This window comes from Pangasianodon hypophthalmus, chromosome 8 (assembly GCF_027358585.1).
Source record: "Pangasianodon hypophthalmus isolate fPanHyp1 chromosome 8, fPanHyp1.pri, whole genome shotgun sequence".
Taxonomy (NCBI): Eukaryota; Metazoa; Chordata; class Actinopteri; order Siluriformes; family Pangasiidae; genus Pangasianodon; species Pangasianodon hypophthalmus.
Genome location: NC_069717.1, coordinates 26,190,109 through 26,209,661, shown reverse-complemented (window position 1 = coordinate 26,209,661; position 19,553 = coordinate 26,190,109). Strand labels below are relative to the sequence as shown.

The following is a 19,553-nucleotide window of genomic DNA, read 5'->3' as shown; positions in this document are numbered from 1 at the left end:
CCTTTTTTTCTTTTTCTTTTTTAAATAACAACATGTTTTAATCAGTTTATGATTAGTCTTAGATTATGTGAAGTGTCCACCACATAAGTCCCTGTGAAACAATAACAGGATAAAAGGAACAGGAAAAACTGACCATATAAGGAAACTGGGGAGGTAAAATGGACCAGACGGTGGGTCAGTGTGGACAGAAAGAGAGCAGACGTGACCCATATGAATTTTATTCACTTATAACAGGACAAGCTCTCAGAATGAGGAAAAGAGCAAGGTGAAAATCTACACTACAGCCTCTTGGTGTCACTGTTTACTTGAACATGTAAAGTTGTTTGCCTATTTATTTCTAAGCCTCAAGAATAATTTCATCTTTAATCAAAAATATGATATGTTTAATATATTATTGCAACTGTACCTGCTTTTTAGCTGAACTACTAAACGTAACTCCTGCTAACATTCTATAACACTCTGCTTTAAAAAAAAAAAATCATTATGATATACTGTATATTTCAGGACATTCCTGTAATCCTCACTCAGATCTAGAGGAGCTCTTAAATATGGATGGTAGTTTATCTACATAATCTACTACATTTACATTTTATATTTATAGCATTTGCAAACTCCTTTACACAGAATGACTTACAGAAGTGTTTTGGATCCTTCATGTTATCAAGCTATAACCGTTTAGAGAGAAGTTTTTACAATGAGTAAGTACAGCAACAAACCAGGGCTCAGTTTCCCAAGATCACCTTAACTGAGAGAGAGAGAGAGAGAGAGAGAGAGAGAGAGAGAGAGAGAGAGTGCTCAAAGTGGTGCTCACTCTACCGTTTAACAATGAGCTTTGTTTTTTAAGTGAATAATATTAAATTATATTTTTTGTTTAAATGTGATTTATTTATTTGTTTATTTGTTTGTTTATTTAGTTAGTCAGTTAGTTATTTTACAGTAGGTTTACTAGGTTTGCAATAAATAATGTCAGGCAAAATCCTCATAAAAATCATCTAGAACCTTATGAAGTTGGAGAACTCTCACAAACCACAAGGTTTTCTAATCATTCTGCAGTTTGTACTGTATGTAGCAGTTTTGGTCATTTGGAAGAAAACACAAAGTGTCAGTGTTGTTTTGTCCACTAGGTGACAGAATACACCACAGATTTTCCAGCTCACGCTGCGACTCATTTAACACAACTGATTCAACTTTACAAACCTTCATGGTCTGAATTTGGTGTTAGAAGAAGGAAAACAGGAATCTCTGTATGACTGCGATCCTCCAGGATGTGACAATTCTTACACTATCCAGATACCTGCAAGGTTGTAGGATCCTGATATCAAAAACACTGGTTTGAAGAAACCTTTATTTGTCAGAGAAGCTGGGGTCAGAGCTGATATGGCTCCCGTGGTACAGAGAGGGTTAAGGGCCTTGCTCAGGGGCCCAAAAGTGGCAGCTTGGCAGTGCCAGGGCTTGAGCCCCCAACCTTCTGATCAATACCCCACAGCCTTAACTGTTGAACCACCACTGCTGTTTTGCAGTAAACTGAAATGAAACTGAAATCACCATGCCGTACGTCACATCACTGCACCTCTGCAGAACAACCTCCACAGGAACAACCAGATTTTATGTAGTGATGAGTGTATGTAATGACCCTGATATTAATAATACACTACATTTCTCTTAGTGAGTTTCCCACTATTCACATTAGTCGTATGCAAAGCGAGCAATCTGAGATGTCAGAATGTGTTGATTAATTTTCTATAACAGCAGCTGTGACAGTATTTCTGATTGCCAGGCAAAGCACAGGTTTGTATTAATGCTTAATTAATTGATATTGTTCAGGGATTTGCAAACCTACTAACAGATAAATAGATTAATAATCATGCTGTTATTTAATAAAGAAAATCTATAATCATGTAGTGGTGTGGTGAATGGTGAAGTTTTCTGTTAGGAGATGTTTCTTCAACATTTATGAAAGGAGTCTCCAGTGTCAGCACTTTTGAAACAGTAATTAAATTTTCTGCCTTATCAGAGGAGTTTGCACAAAACTGTGGGGTTTTTTTCTGAGTGATTTCATAAGAAAGAAAAAAAAAGAGGCTGGTGAGAGAAAGATTTGTTTCCTGGACATTCTTTCCATAACATTCAATATAACTATAAACGACTAAAATGTATGACATTGTTCTGTAATAATTGAAAAATTGGAATCGTTGGAAAATGGTGTGAAATAAGAGGAATAAAAGGAAAGGAAAAATAATAAACTTTGCCTCACACCATCACACCATCCTGTCCTTGGTTATTTTGCTATAACAGTGTGTTATTCCTTACTTATTACTTATAATGTATTGTTATTCGTATTATTCCAAGGGTATTTTAGAGCTTGTGATGTTTTATATAGACAATGCTGTGAAAAAGTCTTACTATTATTATTATTATTATTAAAATAGAAATCAATTTTAGTTAAAGGTTGCCATCGTTAGAATGCCTGGCTGAAGTAGGCTTGTTGTAAATTCTTCCATGTTTCATGAAGGACTGTTTCCTCACTTATGTTCAGGTGTCTGATTTCATGCTGTAGAAGTGAACTTGTACTCCTTCCGGGTGTTTGCTGAGTGTTCTGTGTAGATATAATGCTATATACTGTGTAGATAATGTTATATACTGGTTTCACCAGTCAGCCACTTTTCCAGAAAAACAGTATAATGACTCAGAATGTGATTTTTTTCCCCGCATTTATCAGCCCATTGTGGTTGGCTAGATCGGCAACATGTTGAAATTCATCCATGGTGTCACCGAGCCTTCTCGGAAACTCACACAAATCTGCGTGAAGCATCAGCGTATTTCCCAGCAGCACTTCCTCTGACATATTGACGACTTCGTGGGTAAAAAAAATCAAATTTGGACTGATTCTGCCTTTGTGTTTAACACACTACGCTCTAATCTGATTCATCTCTCTACAAAGAAATAGCTGCCAAAGAAGCCACAACAGACATTTTTTACTAAGATTTCTACTGATTTGGTGCCAGATGCTGAGCAAACAGTTGACAAGATGTCCATCTGTTTCTTATGAAAATGATTGTGGGTTGTTTTTTTGCTGTGACTCTTCTGATAAATTTTCTGCCCAGTTGTCTTCGGTTTTTTTCAAGCCGTACACCATGTACCATGTTTGGTCGATTATCACTTGCTACAATATCTTCATGTCAGTCAGTGTGTCCGTGTGTTAGCTTAGACATTTGTAAAAGCACTCTGGGAATTTTAATTACAGTCAAATACACCTTTGCGTTCTATCACGAGGTTTCATCACTAATGGACCTGGTTTGGCAAATTAATGTGTAATTAAGATGAATCAGATGTAATGATGGCGGAATTTATCTCATTTGTAGTATAGCCGTGGAACAATCATGCATATTTCTAACTCTGAAAATATCCATAACATCCAGGAAAATGCAATAAAAGCTTCAAACCAATGAATTATTTATTAACAAGGTTAACTTATTTCCAAATGATTCATTTGTCATATGGTTGTTCCAAGATTTCAAGATTCTTTTTTTTTTTTTTTACAAATAATTCATGTATTTTCACAAATGATCTTCACATAATTGATGTATTTTCAAGTGTGATTTTTAAAAAATATATTGTTTATGTATTTTCACATTTTTCTGCTGTGGTTTATGCACATATTAGTCAAATAATGTCTACCTGAGTTCATGTGTAGGTTCAGGGCATAATATGTTGAAGTGCACTTTGCAATCACATGTTACTCACAATCACATGGAAAAATGTATGATGACATGTGAAATATGATTATACAGTGACTTGTTTGCGTTCATGTCCATGGTTTTCATGTAACTGACTAAACAGGGCGAGTGAGTTTCAGAATGTTGAACCTTAAATAGACGCTTTTGCCTTCAAGTGCCTTTACTCATCACTATAACGTGACTCACTGTCAGGGCATTTAGGCCATTTTATGCTTTTGTCAGCTGAAGTGAGCATTAAAGCACTTCATCCTTGGAGTCCTCCACACTTCCTGCCGGATTACGAGCCGCATCCCACCAATGCGGGACCTCTGTGACCTCTGCCCTTTTATGTTCTACTACAGCAAGCATGTTTGTTTTTTCCATTTGTACAAAATCCAGGGGTATCATCGTAGTGATTGGTTCACGCTTGGTGCATTTTTACTGAGAGTCTGCTGTGTGTGCAGAAATGATATTCAACTGATATGCATTTGCTCAGAAAATTATTAGTTCACCGCAGTTATGAATTAACTCCTGCAGTGCTGAATTAACTCCTACAGTGCTGAATTATACAGAACTGAAGTAAACTAAGCCTTACATTGCCAGCTCTAAAGTACTGAAGTAACTGCCAGAGTTGTCAGTTAACACTCAACAGTGTTGAAATACGTAATACTGTAGTGCTAAATGCTGAAATGCTGAAGTGCTGAAATCACACCATTTTACACTCTCTTACTGTAATGACTGTATTAACAGTGCGCTATAATCCTGAACTAACTTGTCAAATGATGAATTAACTCCTAGAATACTGAATCATTACCTACAGTGCTGTATTAAGATCTAAGTACTGAATTAACCCATACTAGGCTGAAATAACACCCAGAGTACTGAACCCCTACAGTGCTGAACTAAATTTAGAGTCCTGAAGTAACATCTAGAGTAAAGAATTAACTCATACAGTGCTGAAACAAGACCTAGAGTACTGAATTAACACCTACAGTGCTGAACTAACTTTTAGCGTCATGAATTAACACATGGAGTACTGAATTAACTCATATAGTGCTGAAATAAGACCTAGGGTACTGAATTAACATCTACAGGGCCAGGCTAATGTTTAGAGTACTGAATTAACACTTGGAGGGCTCAGTTAATGCCTACAGTGTGGAATTAATTCTTTCAGCACTGAATTAACACATGCTGAACTAACTTTCTCAGTACTGAATTAACAACAATCTTACAGTGTCGAATTAACACATACAGTGCTGAATTAACTCCTATAGTTCTAAATACATGAATGAATTAATACCCAGAGTACTGAACTAATGTCTACAGTATTGACTTTAGATTTTGAGTACTGAATTAAAACATAGAACGTTGAAATAACATTTATAGTTTGAATTAACTCTTAAAGTGCTGAATTAACTCCTATAGTTCTAAATACATGAATGAATTAACACCCAGAGTACTGAATTAAAGTCTGCGGTACTGAATTTAGATTTTGAGTACTGAATTAAAACACAGAATGTTGAAATAACTTTTATAGTTCGAATTAACTCTTACAGTGCTGAATTAACTCCTATAGTTCTAAATACATGAATGAATTAACACCCAGAGTACTGAATTAAAGTCTGCGGTACTGAATTTAGATTTTGAGTACTGAATTAAAACACAGAATGTTGAAATAACTTTTATAGTTATTTATAGATGAATTAACTCTTATAGTTCTGAATGAATACTTACAATACTGAAGAACCTTACAGTTTTGAATGAATTGTTAGTGCTGAACTAACTTTCACAGTTCTGAATTAATTCTTACAGTGCTGAACTAACTCTTGTAGCACTGAATTAATACTTACAGTACTAAACTCTTACAGCTCTGAATTTACTCTTACAGTACAGAAATAACTATCGTAGTTCTGAATGAACTCTTGCACTGCTGAAATAAACTTACAGTGAACATAATTTAACATTGTCAGACCTAACAGACTTTAGGAGTTAATTCAGCACTGTAAGAGCTCATGCAGTAATTTGCTGCCTTTCCATCTACATAAATAAGATATTCACCTATATTAAAATCCATAAAGTTGTGCTGTAGGGCAAAACTAATCCCCTAAAGAAGGTTGTTTTGGGCTGTGATGTGTGTGTTTTCCTCAACAGCCAATTCTCCCAGCCTAAAGCAGATAGATCTGTCTTAAAGTGTAAATATGACAATCTGGCAACCCACATCAACACACAATCCTCCAGTGCGGTGGATTTTTATCTCAATCTGGCCCCTCTGACTAAACACAATATAACCTGGCCAATCTGGATCAAACAATGATGATCAGTTAGGGTGATCCACCCTGGCAACCCTGATCAAACCCTATCTTTTCACCCTCAACCAATCACAAAGCCAAATTCAATTTGATCAACCTCAACCAATCACAAAGCCAGATTCAATCTGATCAATCTAATGTTTGGAAGCCAATCGGTTTGTAACTTGACCGATAAGCAACACTGGCAACCCGCTCCAAATTCTTTATTTGGGAAAAAAAACTCACCAATCTGGCAACCCCAGCAAACGCGCTGATATAAACGGAGGCGCACCGGGAGCGCGCGAGACACGGAGGAGCGAAACCGGAAAAACAGGCGGACAAAACCATAACTTCAGTCAGGCTTGGACAAAAAACCTGCACTGCTTCACACCTCTCTTTATCTCTCTCTGTGATCTAAACCACCAAAGGCGCCTTTCTGCAGCACCGGGACATTTTTACCAAACACACATTCTAGTTTTTTCTCTGGAGGACTGAGAAATAATACTGGACTTTTCATCCAGAACCTTTTTTGGTGCCATATAATTTCCTAACAGTGGGTACATTTTCAATATTTATATATTTCGGGGGAAAAAAAGTCTTAAGTATAATGTGGATTTGAAAAATCTAATTTATTTATAGTGCAGTTTAATTGTAGAGATTTAGGTTTTAATTAATAGTGAATATTCATATAGAGATTTATATTTAAAGTCTTATAACGTTAGATATGTGTTCATCAAGACCATTGAAATATATCAGTATTTATTATATGCAATTTTATAGTTCAAATATTGAGAAATGACAGAATGCTTTTTGAAAGGCAGCAGGCAATACAATTTTCTCTAGTGATTACTGAGATTTTATGAATTATATATTATTCAATATTATTGACATGATTTATTATTTTTTGTCAATATTATACTCTAATACAAATTTCCCATAATCCTGCCTGTTTTGTAAGTGACACAACAGCAAGCAAGTCTTACTTCTGAGCCATTTCTTTTTTTATTTTGAAGCTTTTTTTTGCCCAAATGGAGAAATAGCTCAAAAAAAAAAAAAAAAAAGCGGATACATCAGTTATAAATCAAACAGCCCTGATCTGTATCTTGGAGTATTTTTAGGCGTGTGGAGGAGCAGAATGGACTTACAGGGAGTAGAAGAGAGAGAGAGAAAGGAATGCAAAGTTTCCAGGATATATGAACGCAACAGCGGGACACGATTTTAGCCATGATCTCCAAGTGGCTCAATTTCAAAATCCTGTATCAGTTCTCAAACAGACTGTAGTGAAAGGGCTAAAACGGACTGCTCTTCAGAATCTCTGAGTCGAGAAGATTCACAGGCGGAGCAACGACAATCATGGCGAACGTGGGGACTTTAGGAATGGACCAAAACATCAGCGGCACCGCAGCATTTTTTACTTCAACCTCCAATCAGAGCATGAAATCAGCCCCGTATTCTCCTGAAGCAACAGCAGCCTTCGCCACAGCGATCACTCTCATGATTCTCTTCACCATCGTGGGAAACATACTAGTCATCATCGCTGTACTGACAAGTCGCTCTCTGAGGGGGCCGCAGAATCTCTTCCTGGTCTCGTTGGCTGCGGCGGACATCCTGGTGGCCACGTTGATTATCCCTTTCTCGCTGGCCAATGAGCTGATGGGATACTGGTATTTCCGCTCAGTGTGGTGCGAGATCTACCTGGCACTGGATGTGCTCTTCTGCACGTCCTCCATCGTCCACCTGTGCGCCATTAGCTTGGATCGCTACATGTCCATATCACGAGCCGTGACATACGGGGCCCAGAGGACGCCACGCCGCATCAAATGCGCAATCCTAGTCGTTTGGCTCATCTCAGCTGTCATCTCTTTCCCACCGCTCCTTTCCATGAACAAGAACCAGGGGAACTCAAGTTCCTCCATGGGACCCCAGTGCCAGCTCAATGACGAGCGCTGGTATATTCTCTACTCCACCATCGGATCCTTCTTCGCCCCCTGCCTCATCATGATCCTTGTCTATATGCGCATTTATCAGATCGCCAAACAGCGCACAAGATGCCCACCAGGAGAGCCGAGGAAAGAGATCCCCACCAGCGCCACAACTCCAAAAGATAGAGCTCTCCAAAATGGAAGAGGAGATGGCACGAATACACCGTGTACACCTCAGACAAATCTGACCACTCCAAGGCCACCCACTCTCACCATGCCTCAAGCCGAAGGAAAAAAACATTCAGCAAGCACCAACACCCTGCATCCACCCCTTTCTCCCTCCAGAGAGATGACTCCTGGCACTCCTACCCCTCCTCCAGTCCAATCTCCTTCCCTTTCACCTTCCAGCTCTTCCATGCAGAAGCAAGATGCAGCCCCCAACAAACCCAAACAGGCCAAGAAGGAGAAAAGGAGTGAAAAGAAACCCGACAACAACAATGGTGAGAGTTCAAGCTCTGATTCAGACACGGAGCACGGAGGGGTGGGTGTTGAGATTCCCGTGACTCCAGGTGCTGATCTTGACACCGGTATCCACTCACCAGCCACCATCCAGAAGTACAGAGACATAATCACTTCAGCCAAAGGCACGAAGTTGGCTTCAGGGAAGCTCAAGCAGGACGGGACGCCTAACTCGGCTCGCCGCAAGGCCATGGTGAACCGGGAGAAACGCTTCACCTTTGTGCTGGCAGTGGTGATCGGTGTGTTTGTCTTCTGCTGGTTCCCTTTCTTCTTTTCCTACAGCCTGCAGGCCGTGTGTCCAGAAACGTGCAAGCTTCCCAAGCCAGTCTTCACGTTCTTCTTCTGGATCGGCTACTGCAATAGCTGCCTCAACCCTGTCATCTACACCATTTTCAACAAGGACTTCCGCAGAGCCTTCAAGAGGATTCTCTGCAAAAATACCAAGGGTACATTCTTTTAACGAACATCTGGAAAAAAAAACAATTTAAAATAGAGAAAAAGCACAACTTCTTTGTAAGAGTGTAAATAAGAGGTTCTTTGTATAGCTGCGCAATGATAAAGCACATTATACTGTTTTTGATAAAAGTTGGTCGACACAGAGTCAGACTGTGAATTCATATGGACTCTTGCAGGTTTACAATATTCCATTGCTCATGCCACAAATGCACAATGGAGAGCAGAGGGTGAACATGATTTGATCAAGACAAAAAATAATAGGACTGTGCACCTGTGACGATCACAAAGGACAGTGGGAGCACAGCGCAATAGTGTTTCCCTTCTTCGCCTTTCCAAGAATACCTGCCCTCAGGGATAGTATGTGCATGAGTTTCAATCCAACCCGTCCTATTTGATCTGCACATCACTCGCTCGTACACCCGAGACAACACAGACAGCAGGTTCTCCTCCTCGATACCTGACGAGCTTTAATCCTGCAGGAAAAAAAGGAAAAGGGGAAGAGAAGCTCTCATATGTAACACCTTGCCAGGGGCTACATGCATCACCCGACTACGTGAACTGATGTCGGATTCAGCCGAAAAGCAGATAAGTGCCAGGTGACACTGGATGGATTCGTGATTTCCCTGTAATTCCCATTTCCAGCGTCTTGGTAATGCAGGCACGCTCGCTTGAACACACAGGGGAAAGCTTGATTATCGTACAGAGGCTTGGCCTGCTTTGCTGATGCAGTGAACATGGATGCAACTGCACTGAGGTAGATAAGGATTAGTATGTGTGCCATGGACTCTGATTATAACTGGACCGTTTTTTCACTTTTCTCTACAAGTACTCTGCCCTAAACGGCACTACCGCACCCTCACCGTTCAGCAGGGTGATACTTTGGGACTAAGGGCTGATGGCAATGACACTTCCTGGGTTTTATCCCTGTCTTATTTGATGATCAAAGTGTCATGTGCATGTGTGTGAGTGAGTGTGTGTGAGTGAGTGAGAGCATGTTGTGTGTGACTGTCTCATGTGCGAATGTGAATGCGAGTGTGTGCTGTGGGTGAATGCGTGTGCGTATGTGACGTGCAGGGAGGTTTGTATTTGTGCCGTATGAAGAAACGTCATTCCTCATCTTTAACATCTGCACTTAATAGAAAATATATGTTTTGATTAAAAAAAAAAGTTCAAGCATGCCTTCTTTGCCAGCTTGTGCCAATACCTCCCATCCCATCCAGCTCCTTTATCGTGCCAACACTGTTACACCTGTGTTTATTATCCAAACGACACAAATGTGGATTTCAGTGTGTTATGGTTCAATCAGGCCTGTGAATGATTTTGCTTTTGTATTATTTATTTATTTCCATTTCTTTTCTTTCCTAACTTATCATGCATTCTTCATTTTCTCTGTAAGCTGGATGGGATTAATACAAAAAAAAAAAAAGGTTCAAAATTGTTATGTGAAAAAATAATTCATCAAGTGCTATATCTGGTATTTACATTGTTTCACTGAATAGTCTTAAGTGGTTGTTGCTTTTGGTTTTCCTCTGTAAGGATACTGCATTTGGGCTGCACTCTAGAAAGCTTTGCAAACGTTTCATCCTCCAAATCTCTATCCGTGTAGTCTGTTTGATTTCCTCCACTCTTTGGAAATAAAGCCACTGAAATATGAGCTCCACTCACTCCGTCGCATTCTTATGGCTATACTGGGAGAATAACAGCATCCTCCACTATGACAGCTATGGGAAATAATGAACATTTCCTTTCTTTAAACATGTGTATAGGGATATGACTCTGACACACATTTCTCTTAAACAGGAACCAGCCTGTTACAAAATGGCTTTAAATTTTTTCTAATAAATATGACAGCAGATCTTTATTTTTTAAAAGCCGTCCATTTGGCTGTCACGCTCAAGCTGAGTATGTGAGAGCTTCCCATTCACACTGTGCTGCAATTTTGTAGACACAGCAACCCCAATTTCCATATTTATCTCTGCGGTGTGGATATACTGGCAGAATAAGTTAGCATTTTGCAGTGTCTGTATTAAAAAAAGTGAGAGCAATCTTGAGATGCTTTTCAGTATGAATTAAACATGAACAAAACTTTACTGTGCAGGTGAATGCTGTAATGCTATGGGGCTGCTACGGTGGGCCAGAAGTGCAAAACACTTTAACAAAACAAAAAGGCAACAGCAAATCAGAAAAAAAAGCAACAACGAAACCAAAAACAAACAACAAATCAGAAAAAAAGCAATAACAAAGCCAAAAACAAACAGCAAATCAGAAAAAAAGCAACAACGAAACCAAAAACAAACAGAAATTCAGAAAAAAAGCAACAACAAAACCGAAAACAAACAGCAAATCAGAAGACACAAAATGAAAACCAATAACACCACAAAAAAAAACAAAAAAAACACACACATCAATATTAGTTCAAAACAGAAAGGGTAGGTCCTTACTGAACTCTGCATGCTTGTCACTAATTGAACACAGTGTATGACTATCACACGGAAAAAGAATTTCAATTTCTCAGTTACTGTGGCAAAAATGATTTCATGTGAAGTTATTATAGTGACATTATCATAGTGATGAGTAATTCTTTCTTCTGAATAACCTGTCTACCTTCAGCATTCACAGTACTGTGCAAAAGTCTTAAGCACCCTGTATTTTTAGTACAAACTTTGTTATTGATTTTTATTTTATGACTTCTACATTATTGATTCTGTACAAAAACATTTTAGATTCCAAACATTAGTTTTCCAGCACAAAATTAAATGTTACAGAATACTTACAGCTCACTTCCTTATAAAACTGCACAAATTGTACCTGAGACTAGTATTTTTTTTTAAAGCGAAGGATCGTCACACCAAATATTGACTTTGTTTCGTTTATTACTGTTTACTGCTCTTTATAGTATTTTTTTAAATGTAGAAACATTTAATTTCATTATTTTTGAAGACGTCTTTGCTCTACAGCATTTCTTTGCATGTGCCTAAGACTTTTGCACAGTACTGTATATATTCATATTTATGCTGTGGATCAGCAATGACCATGTGATGCTTAGTAAGGACCTCCCCTTTCTAAGGACCTCCCCTTTCTAAGGACCTCCCCTTTCTAAGGACATCCCTTTCCATTTTGAGTCAATTTTGCTGCGTTTCCGACTTTGCTGTTGTGTTTTTGGTTTGTTAATAGGTTTTGCACTTACACGCCACCATAAATTAAGTACTGAATTAACTCTTACAGTACTGAATTATTACCTGGAGTACTGAATTAACTCTTACAGATCTGAATTAACACCTACAGAGCTAAACTAACTTTTAGAGTACACAGATTAAGACCTGGAGTGCTGAATTAACATCAAATGTTTTGACTTAACTTTTAGAGTACTGAATTAACACCTGCACCCAATGAACTCTTATAGTTCTGAATGAACACTTATGGTAGTGAACAAACTTTTAAAGTTCTGAATGAACTCTTACAGTGCTGAAATAATATGAAACAACATGAACATTGTCAGACTTAATGTTAACGCAGAGCTGGATCTAATTTGATCGATCAGCAACACTGGCAACCCCTCAAACTCATTTTATTGGAAAAACACCAATCTGGCAACTCGAGCAAACGCGCTGTTATAAACGGCGGCGCTCCGGAGCGCGCGAGACACGGAGGCGCGGAACCTGAGACACAGGTGGACAAAACCATAACTTCAGTCAGGCTTGGACAAAAAACCTGAACAACACCGGGACATTTTTACCAAACACACATTCTAGTTTTTTTCTCTGGAGGACTGAGAAATAATACTGGACTTTTCATCCAGAACCTTTTTTGGTGCCATATAATTTCCTGAAAGTGGGTACATTTTCAATATTTATATATTTCAGAAAAAAAGTCTTAAGTATAATGTGGATTTAAAAAATCTACTTTATTTATAGTGCAGTTTATTTATGGAGATTTAGGTTTTAATTATTATTAAATATTCATATAGAGATTTATATTTAAAGTAGCCTATGTGCTCATCAAGACAATTTTAATATATCAGTATTTATTATATGCAATTTTATACACTAGACAGCAAAAAGTATGTCGACATCTGACCATTACACCCATATGTGGTTCTTCCGAAAACTGTTGCCAAAAATTTTCACGCACACAATTGTATAGAATGTCTTTGTATGCTGTAGGATTACAGTTTCCCTTCACTGGAACTAAGAGCCCCAAACCTGTTCCAGCATGTTGATGCCGCTGTGCACAAAACAGGCTCCATGAAGACATGCTGTGCCAAGGTTAGAGAGGAAGAACTCGAGTGTCCTGCACAGAGCCCTAACCTCAACCCCACTGAACACCTTTGGGATGAACTGGAACACCGACTGCACTCCAGGCCTCCTCGCCCAACATCACTAATGCTCTTGTGGTTGAATGGAATCACAAATCCCCACAGCCACACTACTAAATCTAGTGGAAATCCTTCCCAGAAGAGTGGAGTTTATTATAACAGCAAAGGGGGACTAAATCTGGAATGGGATGTTCAACAAGCATATATGGGTGCGATGGCCAGGAGTCCACAAACTTTTGGCTATATAGTGCAGTTCTAAAATATTGAAAATAATCATATAATGAAAAAATGACAAAGCTTTCTGAAATGCAGCAGGAAATACAATTTTCCCTAGTGATTACTAAGGTTTTATTCATTTGTTGCCTCAGCCAATATTATTAGCCAATATTATTAATGTGTTTTGATTATTATTATTTTTCATTATTATACTCTAAAACAAATACAGCATCCAATAACATGCCTGTTTTATTCTGTAAGTCACACAACAGCAAGTGACACAAAGTCTTACTTAGAAACCAATTTATCTACCACAGGATCTTTTACAACAACCTTTAATCAGACCATGAAATCAGCCCCGTATTCTCCTGAAGCAGCAGCAGCTTTTGCCGCAGCAAATACTCTCATAATTATCTTCACCATCGTGGGAAACATACTAGTCATCATCGCTGTACTGACAAGTCGCTCTCTGAGGGGGCCGCAGAATCTCTTCCTGGTCTCGTTGGCTGTGGCGGACATCCTGGTGGCCACGTTGATTATCCCTTTCTCGCTGGCCAATGAGCTGATGGGCTACTGGTACTTCCACTTAGTCTGGTGCGAGATCTACCTGGCACTGGATGTGCTCTTCTGCACATCCTCCATAATCCACCTGTGCGCCATCAGCTTGGATCGCTACATGTCTGTATCACGACCCTTGATGTACAGGGCCCAGAGGACACGTTGCAGCATCAAATGCGCAATCCTAGTCGTTTGGCTCATCTCGGCTGTCATCTCTTTCCCACCGCTGCTTTCCATGAACAAGAACCAGGGGAACTCAAGTTCCTCCATGGGACCCCAGTGCCAGCTCAATGACGAGCGCTGGTATATTCTCTACTCCACCATCGGATCCTTCTTCGCCCCCTGCCTCATCATGATCCTCGTCTACATGCGCATTTATCAGATCGCCAAACAGCGCACAAGATGCCCACCAGGAGAGCCGAGGAAAGAGATCCCCACCAGCGCCACAACCCTAAATGTAAGAGGAGATGACATAAATGTGCCATGTACACCTCAGCCAAATCTGACCACTCCAAGACCACCCATTTTCACTGTGCCTCAAGCCGAGGGAAAAAAACATTCAGCAAGCACCAACACCCTGCATCCACCCCTTTCTCCCTCCAGAGAGATGACTCCTGGCACTCCTCCTCCTCCTCCAGTCCAATCTCCTTCCCTTTCACCTTCCAGCTCTTCCATGCAGAAGCAAGATGCAGCCCCCAACAAACCCAAACAGGCCAAGAAGGAGAAAAGGAGCAAAAAGAAACCTGACAACAACAACGATGAGAGTTCAAGCTCTGATTCAGACACGGACTACGGAGGGGTGGGTGTTGAGATTCCTGTGACTCCAAGTGCTGATCTTTATACCAGTAACCACTCACCAGCCACCGTCCAGAAGTACATTATCACTGCAGACAACTTGGCTTGCCGCAAGGCCATGGTGAACCGGGAGAAACGCTTCACCTTTGTGCTGGCAGTGGTGATCGGCGTGTTTGTCTTCTGCTGGTTCCCTTTCTTCTTTTCCTACAGCCTGCAGGCCGTGTGTCCAGAAACGTGCAAGCTTCCCAAGCCAGTCTTCACGTTCTTCTTCTGGATCGGCTACTGCAATAGCTGCCTCAACCCTGTCATCTACACCATTTTCAACAAGGACTTCCGCAGAGCCTTCAAGAGGATTCTCTGCAAAAATACCAAGGGTACATTCTTTTAACGAGCATCTGGAAAAAAAACAATTTAAAATAGAGAAAAAGCACAACTTCTTTGTAAGAGTGTAAATAAGAGGTTCTTTGTATAGCTGCGCAATGATAAAGCACATTATACTGTTTTTGATAAAAGTTGGTCGACACAGAGTCAGACTGTGAATTCATATGGACTCTTGCAGGTTTACAATATTCCATTGCTCATGCCACAAATGCACAATGGAGAGCAGAGGGTGAACATGATTTGATCAAGACAAAAAAATAATAGGACTGTGCACCTGTGACGATCACAAAGGACAGTGGGAGCACAGCGCAATAGTGTTTCCCTTCTTCGCCTTTCCAAGAATACCTGCCCTCAGGGATAGTATGTGCATGAGTTTCAATCCAACCCGTCCTATTTGATACTTGATGTGTGTGACCGACTCATAAGCGAATGTGAACATGTGCTCTGGGTGAATGCGTGTGTGATGTGCAGGGAGCTTTGTATTTGTGCCGTATGAAGAATTGTCATTTCTCATCTTTTCCATTAGCACTTAATAGAAAATATGTGTTTTGATTTAAAAAAAAAAAAAAGGTTCAGCCATGCCTTAGGCCCTGCCTCCTGCTGTTTTTAAATCGAAGTTACATAATTTGATATTACGAAGTTGATATAAGTATTGTATTTACCAAGAATTTAGACTCAAGTGTAGAGATGTGCATTGGGACTGTGATCCTGCAGGATGCAACAAAAAAATCTTGAGAGCAGGCGATTTTTACTCTCATGCTCATACTCTTCATGTACATGGGAGCATATTTAGTACTCGTTTACAGCATTCCTTTATTCATCCTTAGAAAATTCTTTTCCTGTTGCCATCAAAATGACTAATTTGTTATTATTGGGAACCAACCAACCACTGGGTAGCATTGCTGCCTCACAGCTCCAGGGTTCCTGGTTCGATCCTCAGCTTGGATTACTGTCGATATGGAGTTTCACATGTTCCCCAGTTCCTCCAGGTTCCTCCCAAAAACATACCAGTAGGCAGATTGGATATGTGAACATTTGTGCCATGTGATGGAGTGGCGTCCCATCCAGGGTGTATTCCCACCTCAGTGCCAGTGTTGCTGGGACCCTGACCAAGATAAAGTGCTTACTCTCTGGGAGCAGATGGGAAGTGGATTTAAAAACCGGTCCCACATGAATTTTTAGTCCAGTGCAAAACTAGCAAAACAAAAGTCAGCTCCCAAACGTATCTTGACTATATTTGGGGTAACCATACCATTTCAAATTTTTCACTTGCTTTAAGTAATTTTTTACCAAACCATTTCTTGAAACTCAAACAAAGAAAACATCAGACATCTAGTCGGTTGCTGGAAGAAGTGCAGGCACTGCGTTTTATATTCTGCTGAGTGCTCAGTGATGGAGGACTAAACTCTGTTGATGTGGGGTCCAAATATTTCACTGACCTTTCTGTTTTGATTCTGAGCACTCTCGTGAAAAGGTACTATGATAAAACGAATTGACAATAAACGGGACAAATGTGGCCTTTATGTGCACTTTGCTTTTATAAACAGATCGCTGAGCCAGACAGCTCTGAACTTGAGCTGGGGTCGGCTGAAGAGAGAGGAAGAGAGGAAGAGAGGGAGGGCGAATTTGGATTCAGTAATTACATGATGCATTTGCGTTTAATTATTAATGAGCACTTCACTCGATGCCAGTAAACAGTTCCGTGTGAATATCTCGCCTAATGTTTTTTTTTCTTTCCTCGCAGATTTAGCCCCGTAATTGCTAAGCTGTGACCTGCAGAGAAAGTGGATCGGGGGCATGTATTTATAAATGTGGAATCATCGCTCTGTGGGGATTTGATGTCTTACTGAGCCTCATCCCTCCGAGCTAGCTTATGTAATTTTTTAATTCTTAAAGCTTTCCAGCTTCTGTAATTCTCAGCTCTAAACACTTTCATCGAGTCCTAGAGAAAAGTTGGCGAGTTGCGCGAAGGTGCCAAGGGTGTTACAAAGCGTGGTAAATGAAAAAAAAAAAAAATTTTCAGAGCACTCTCGTAGCTTCACTTTAAAGAAAGCTAATTACATCTCCTGTGTAAGTACGGGAGATTAAAAAGGGCCCAAGACTCAAAGAAGAACAAGGTGAGGAAGTAGTGATGGGAGAAAACGAGCGAGAACACACAAGTGCAAGAGCGTGTTAGAGCACAAAGATAAGGAGTGAAAAGCAGTCCTTAAATTATACGCCTGCTCTCTCTCCAGTCCGTGACTGTGACCATGAAGACTATTAACAGGCGTCTTCACTGATTAATTCATCAAGAAATGTGGAATTGGATTGTGATATTTATGAATAATGCACAGAAGAGGACTAATTCAATTAATGAAGCTGTGCCGCAGTGAAATGAAGGGAATAGTAAAGGTATAGTCAAAGCCACGCCCCCAAAACAACATTTCTGAATTGGCAACGTTCAGAGTCAGGGGTGTCACAGAGCCCAGAGTTTCTCCTCTGAGCTGATATCTTATTGACTGCTTATTGACAACAAATCCAGCAAAAAGTGTTTTGCTTAAAATCATTAAGCACTTTTAACTGCCTTGTGATTGACATTTTTGCCAGTAGCACACATGAGGAAAGGGGCAGTGCAAAATATAACATCCTGTCATTATGATATTATCTGACTGTTGATTGATTCTCAGCACAGCGGTGTTGCTGATATGATTTTGTGTGTGTGTGTGTGTGTGTGTGTGGGGTGGTTCACTATTTATATCACATTTTCCTCTCACAGCACATCCCTGTTTTATTCTTTTATTTTTAATTAAACCTTTTTTAATATGTCAGTCTGCTGACGAAAAATGTTGATTGTATGACTACCATATTTACAATAATCACTGTAAAAGCTGAATAAAAGCGACAACTGTGCAGTCACCATGCTGAGTTACTTCCTCCAGCAACTTCTGCCTTTCATAATCTTTAATAAACTTTGACGATGCTGTAGTACGAGCAGAGAAATGCCTGCACGCACAACCAGTGTCTAATCCACTTAGGATTTTGATCACTGCACGTAATCTTCTCAGTTCCCTAGATTCCTTACTAATAGTCCTGCTGCTTGTTTGTTGTTGTGTTTATGCAAAGTGCATATAAACCCAAAAGCCGGAGATGAGGGAGAGATGGAGAGAAGAGCAGATTTTGGCAGATGCATGGGGACAGGAAGTGCAAAGCGTGTACAGTCATGGCCTCATCACGTACCACATATCAGCATCTCGCACAGCTCGGCCGGGTCTGTCCTAATCCACTGAGGAAAGCTTGTTTTAGCACACGTCCAAACCCCACGGTATCCACTGTCCATCTGGGTGAAGAGATAGGAAGGCAAAATCCCCAGTGTTGATTTAACCTTTACAGAGTTAGATTAACTCTTACAATGTACAACTGATACCTACTAATTTATAGGAAGAGTTAAAAAAAAAAAATTTACACAATTTTCGCCTTTATCCCATATGTAGAATTTTTGCACTCAAGGCTAATGTAGCTAATAAATTAATCAATACACTCACCTCACAACACAGTGTTTGGCTTCCATTGGACTCAAGATTACAAAACTGAAATAAAGAAATTCTTAATTAATTGGTTTGTACATTAGAGCAGAACACTTTGTGAGGTAGTTCACTCATAGTTCACTCATTAGAGTTGCATTAAGGGTACATTAGTTATATTATGGCTATATTAGAACTGTATTAGAGCTAGATTAGAAAAGCTGTAATAACTCAAATAACCACTCTTTACAAATGTGGTGAGCAGAAAAGCATCTCAGAATGCACAACATGTTCAGCCTTGAGGGGGATGGGCTACACTAGCAGAAGACCATACTGGGTTCTACTCCTGTCAGCCAAGAACAGGAATCTGAGGCTGCAGTGGGCACAGGCTCACCAAAACTGGACAGTTGAAGATTGGAAACATGTTGCCTGGTCTGATTAGTCTGCTCCAACATGCAGATGGTAGGATCAGAATTTTTGTAATATGGAATCCAAATAACATGAATCCATGGACCCAACCTGCCTTGTGTCAAGAGTTCGGGTGGTGGTGGTGGTGTAATGGTTTGGGAAATCTTTTCTCAGTACACATCCTGAGATGCTTTTCTGCTCATCACAGTGGTAAAGAGTGATTATTTGAGTTACTATAACATTCATGTATTAGAGCTACTGTAAGGCTACATTAGAGTTACATTAGTGCTGTAGCTCTAGAGAAAAAAATAACTAAACAAACCTCAGTCGCTAATATCTGGGCTGAAATTTGTGATACTGGGGGAATTTGAATTGTGTACATTTTTTGGCCAAACTGTTCCTTTAAACTACCTCAGAAAGTGCGATACTCTTATCATGTTTGACTGTGTCCACTTGGACTTTTTAACCACTGCATGTGATAA

The 19,553-nt window shown here is 39.8% G+C and overlaps 2 protein-coding genes across 2 annotated transcripts; both read left to right on the top strand.

Moving 5' to 3' along the window:
- Positions 1-6,301: 6,301 nt before the first annotated feature.
- LOC113546141 (alpha-2B adrenergic receptor-like) lies at positions 6,302-10,552 on the top strand. The gene has a single exon (XM_026945899.3). It carries the CDS (start codon positions 7,355-7,357, stop codon positions 8,900-8,902), a length of 1,548 nt encoding a protein of 515 aa, XP_026801700.3. The 5' UTR covers positions 6,302-7,354; the 3' UTR covers positions 8,903-10,552.
- A 137-nt stretch (positions 10,553-10,689) lies between these two features.
- On the top strand, positions 10,690-18,039 carry LOC113546142 (alpha-2B adrenergic receptor-like). Its single transcript, XM_026945900.3, has 2 exons — positions 10,690-12,729; positions 13,747-18,039. The coding sequence occupies exon 2, from the start codon at positions 13,776-13,778 to the stop codon at positions 15,168-15,170; it is 1,395 nt and encodes a 464-aa protein (XP_026801701.3). The 5' UTR covers positions 10,690-12,729; positions 13,747-13,775; the 3' UTR covers positions 15,171-18,039.
- The last annotated feature ends 1,514 nt before the right edge of the window (positions 18,040-19,553 follow it).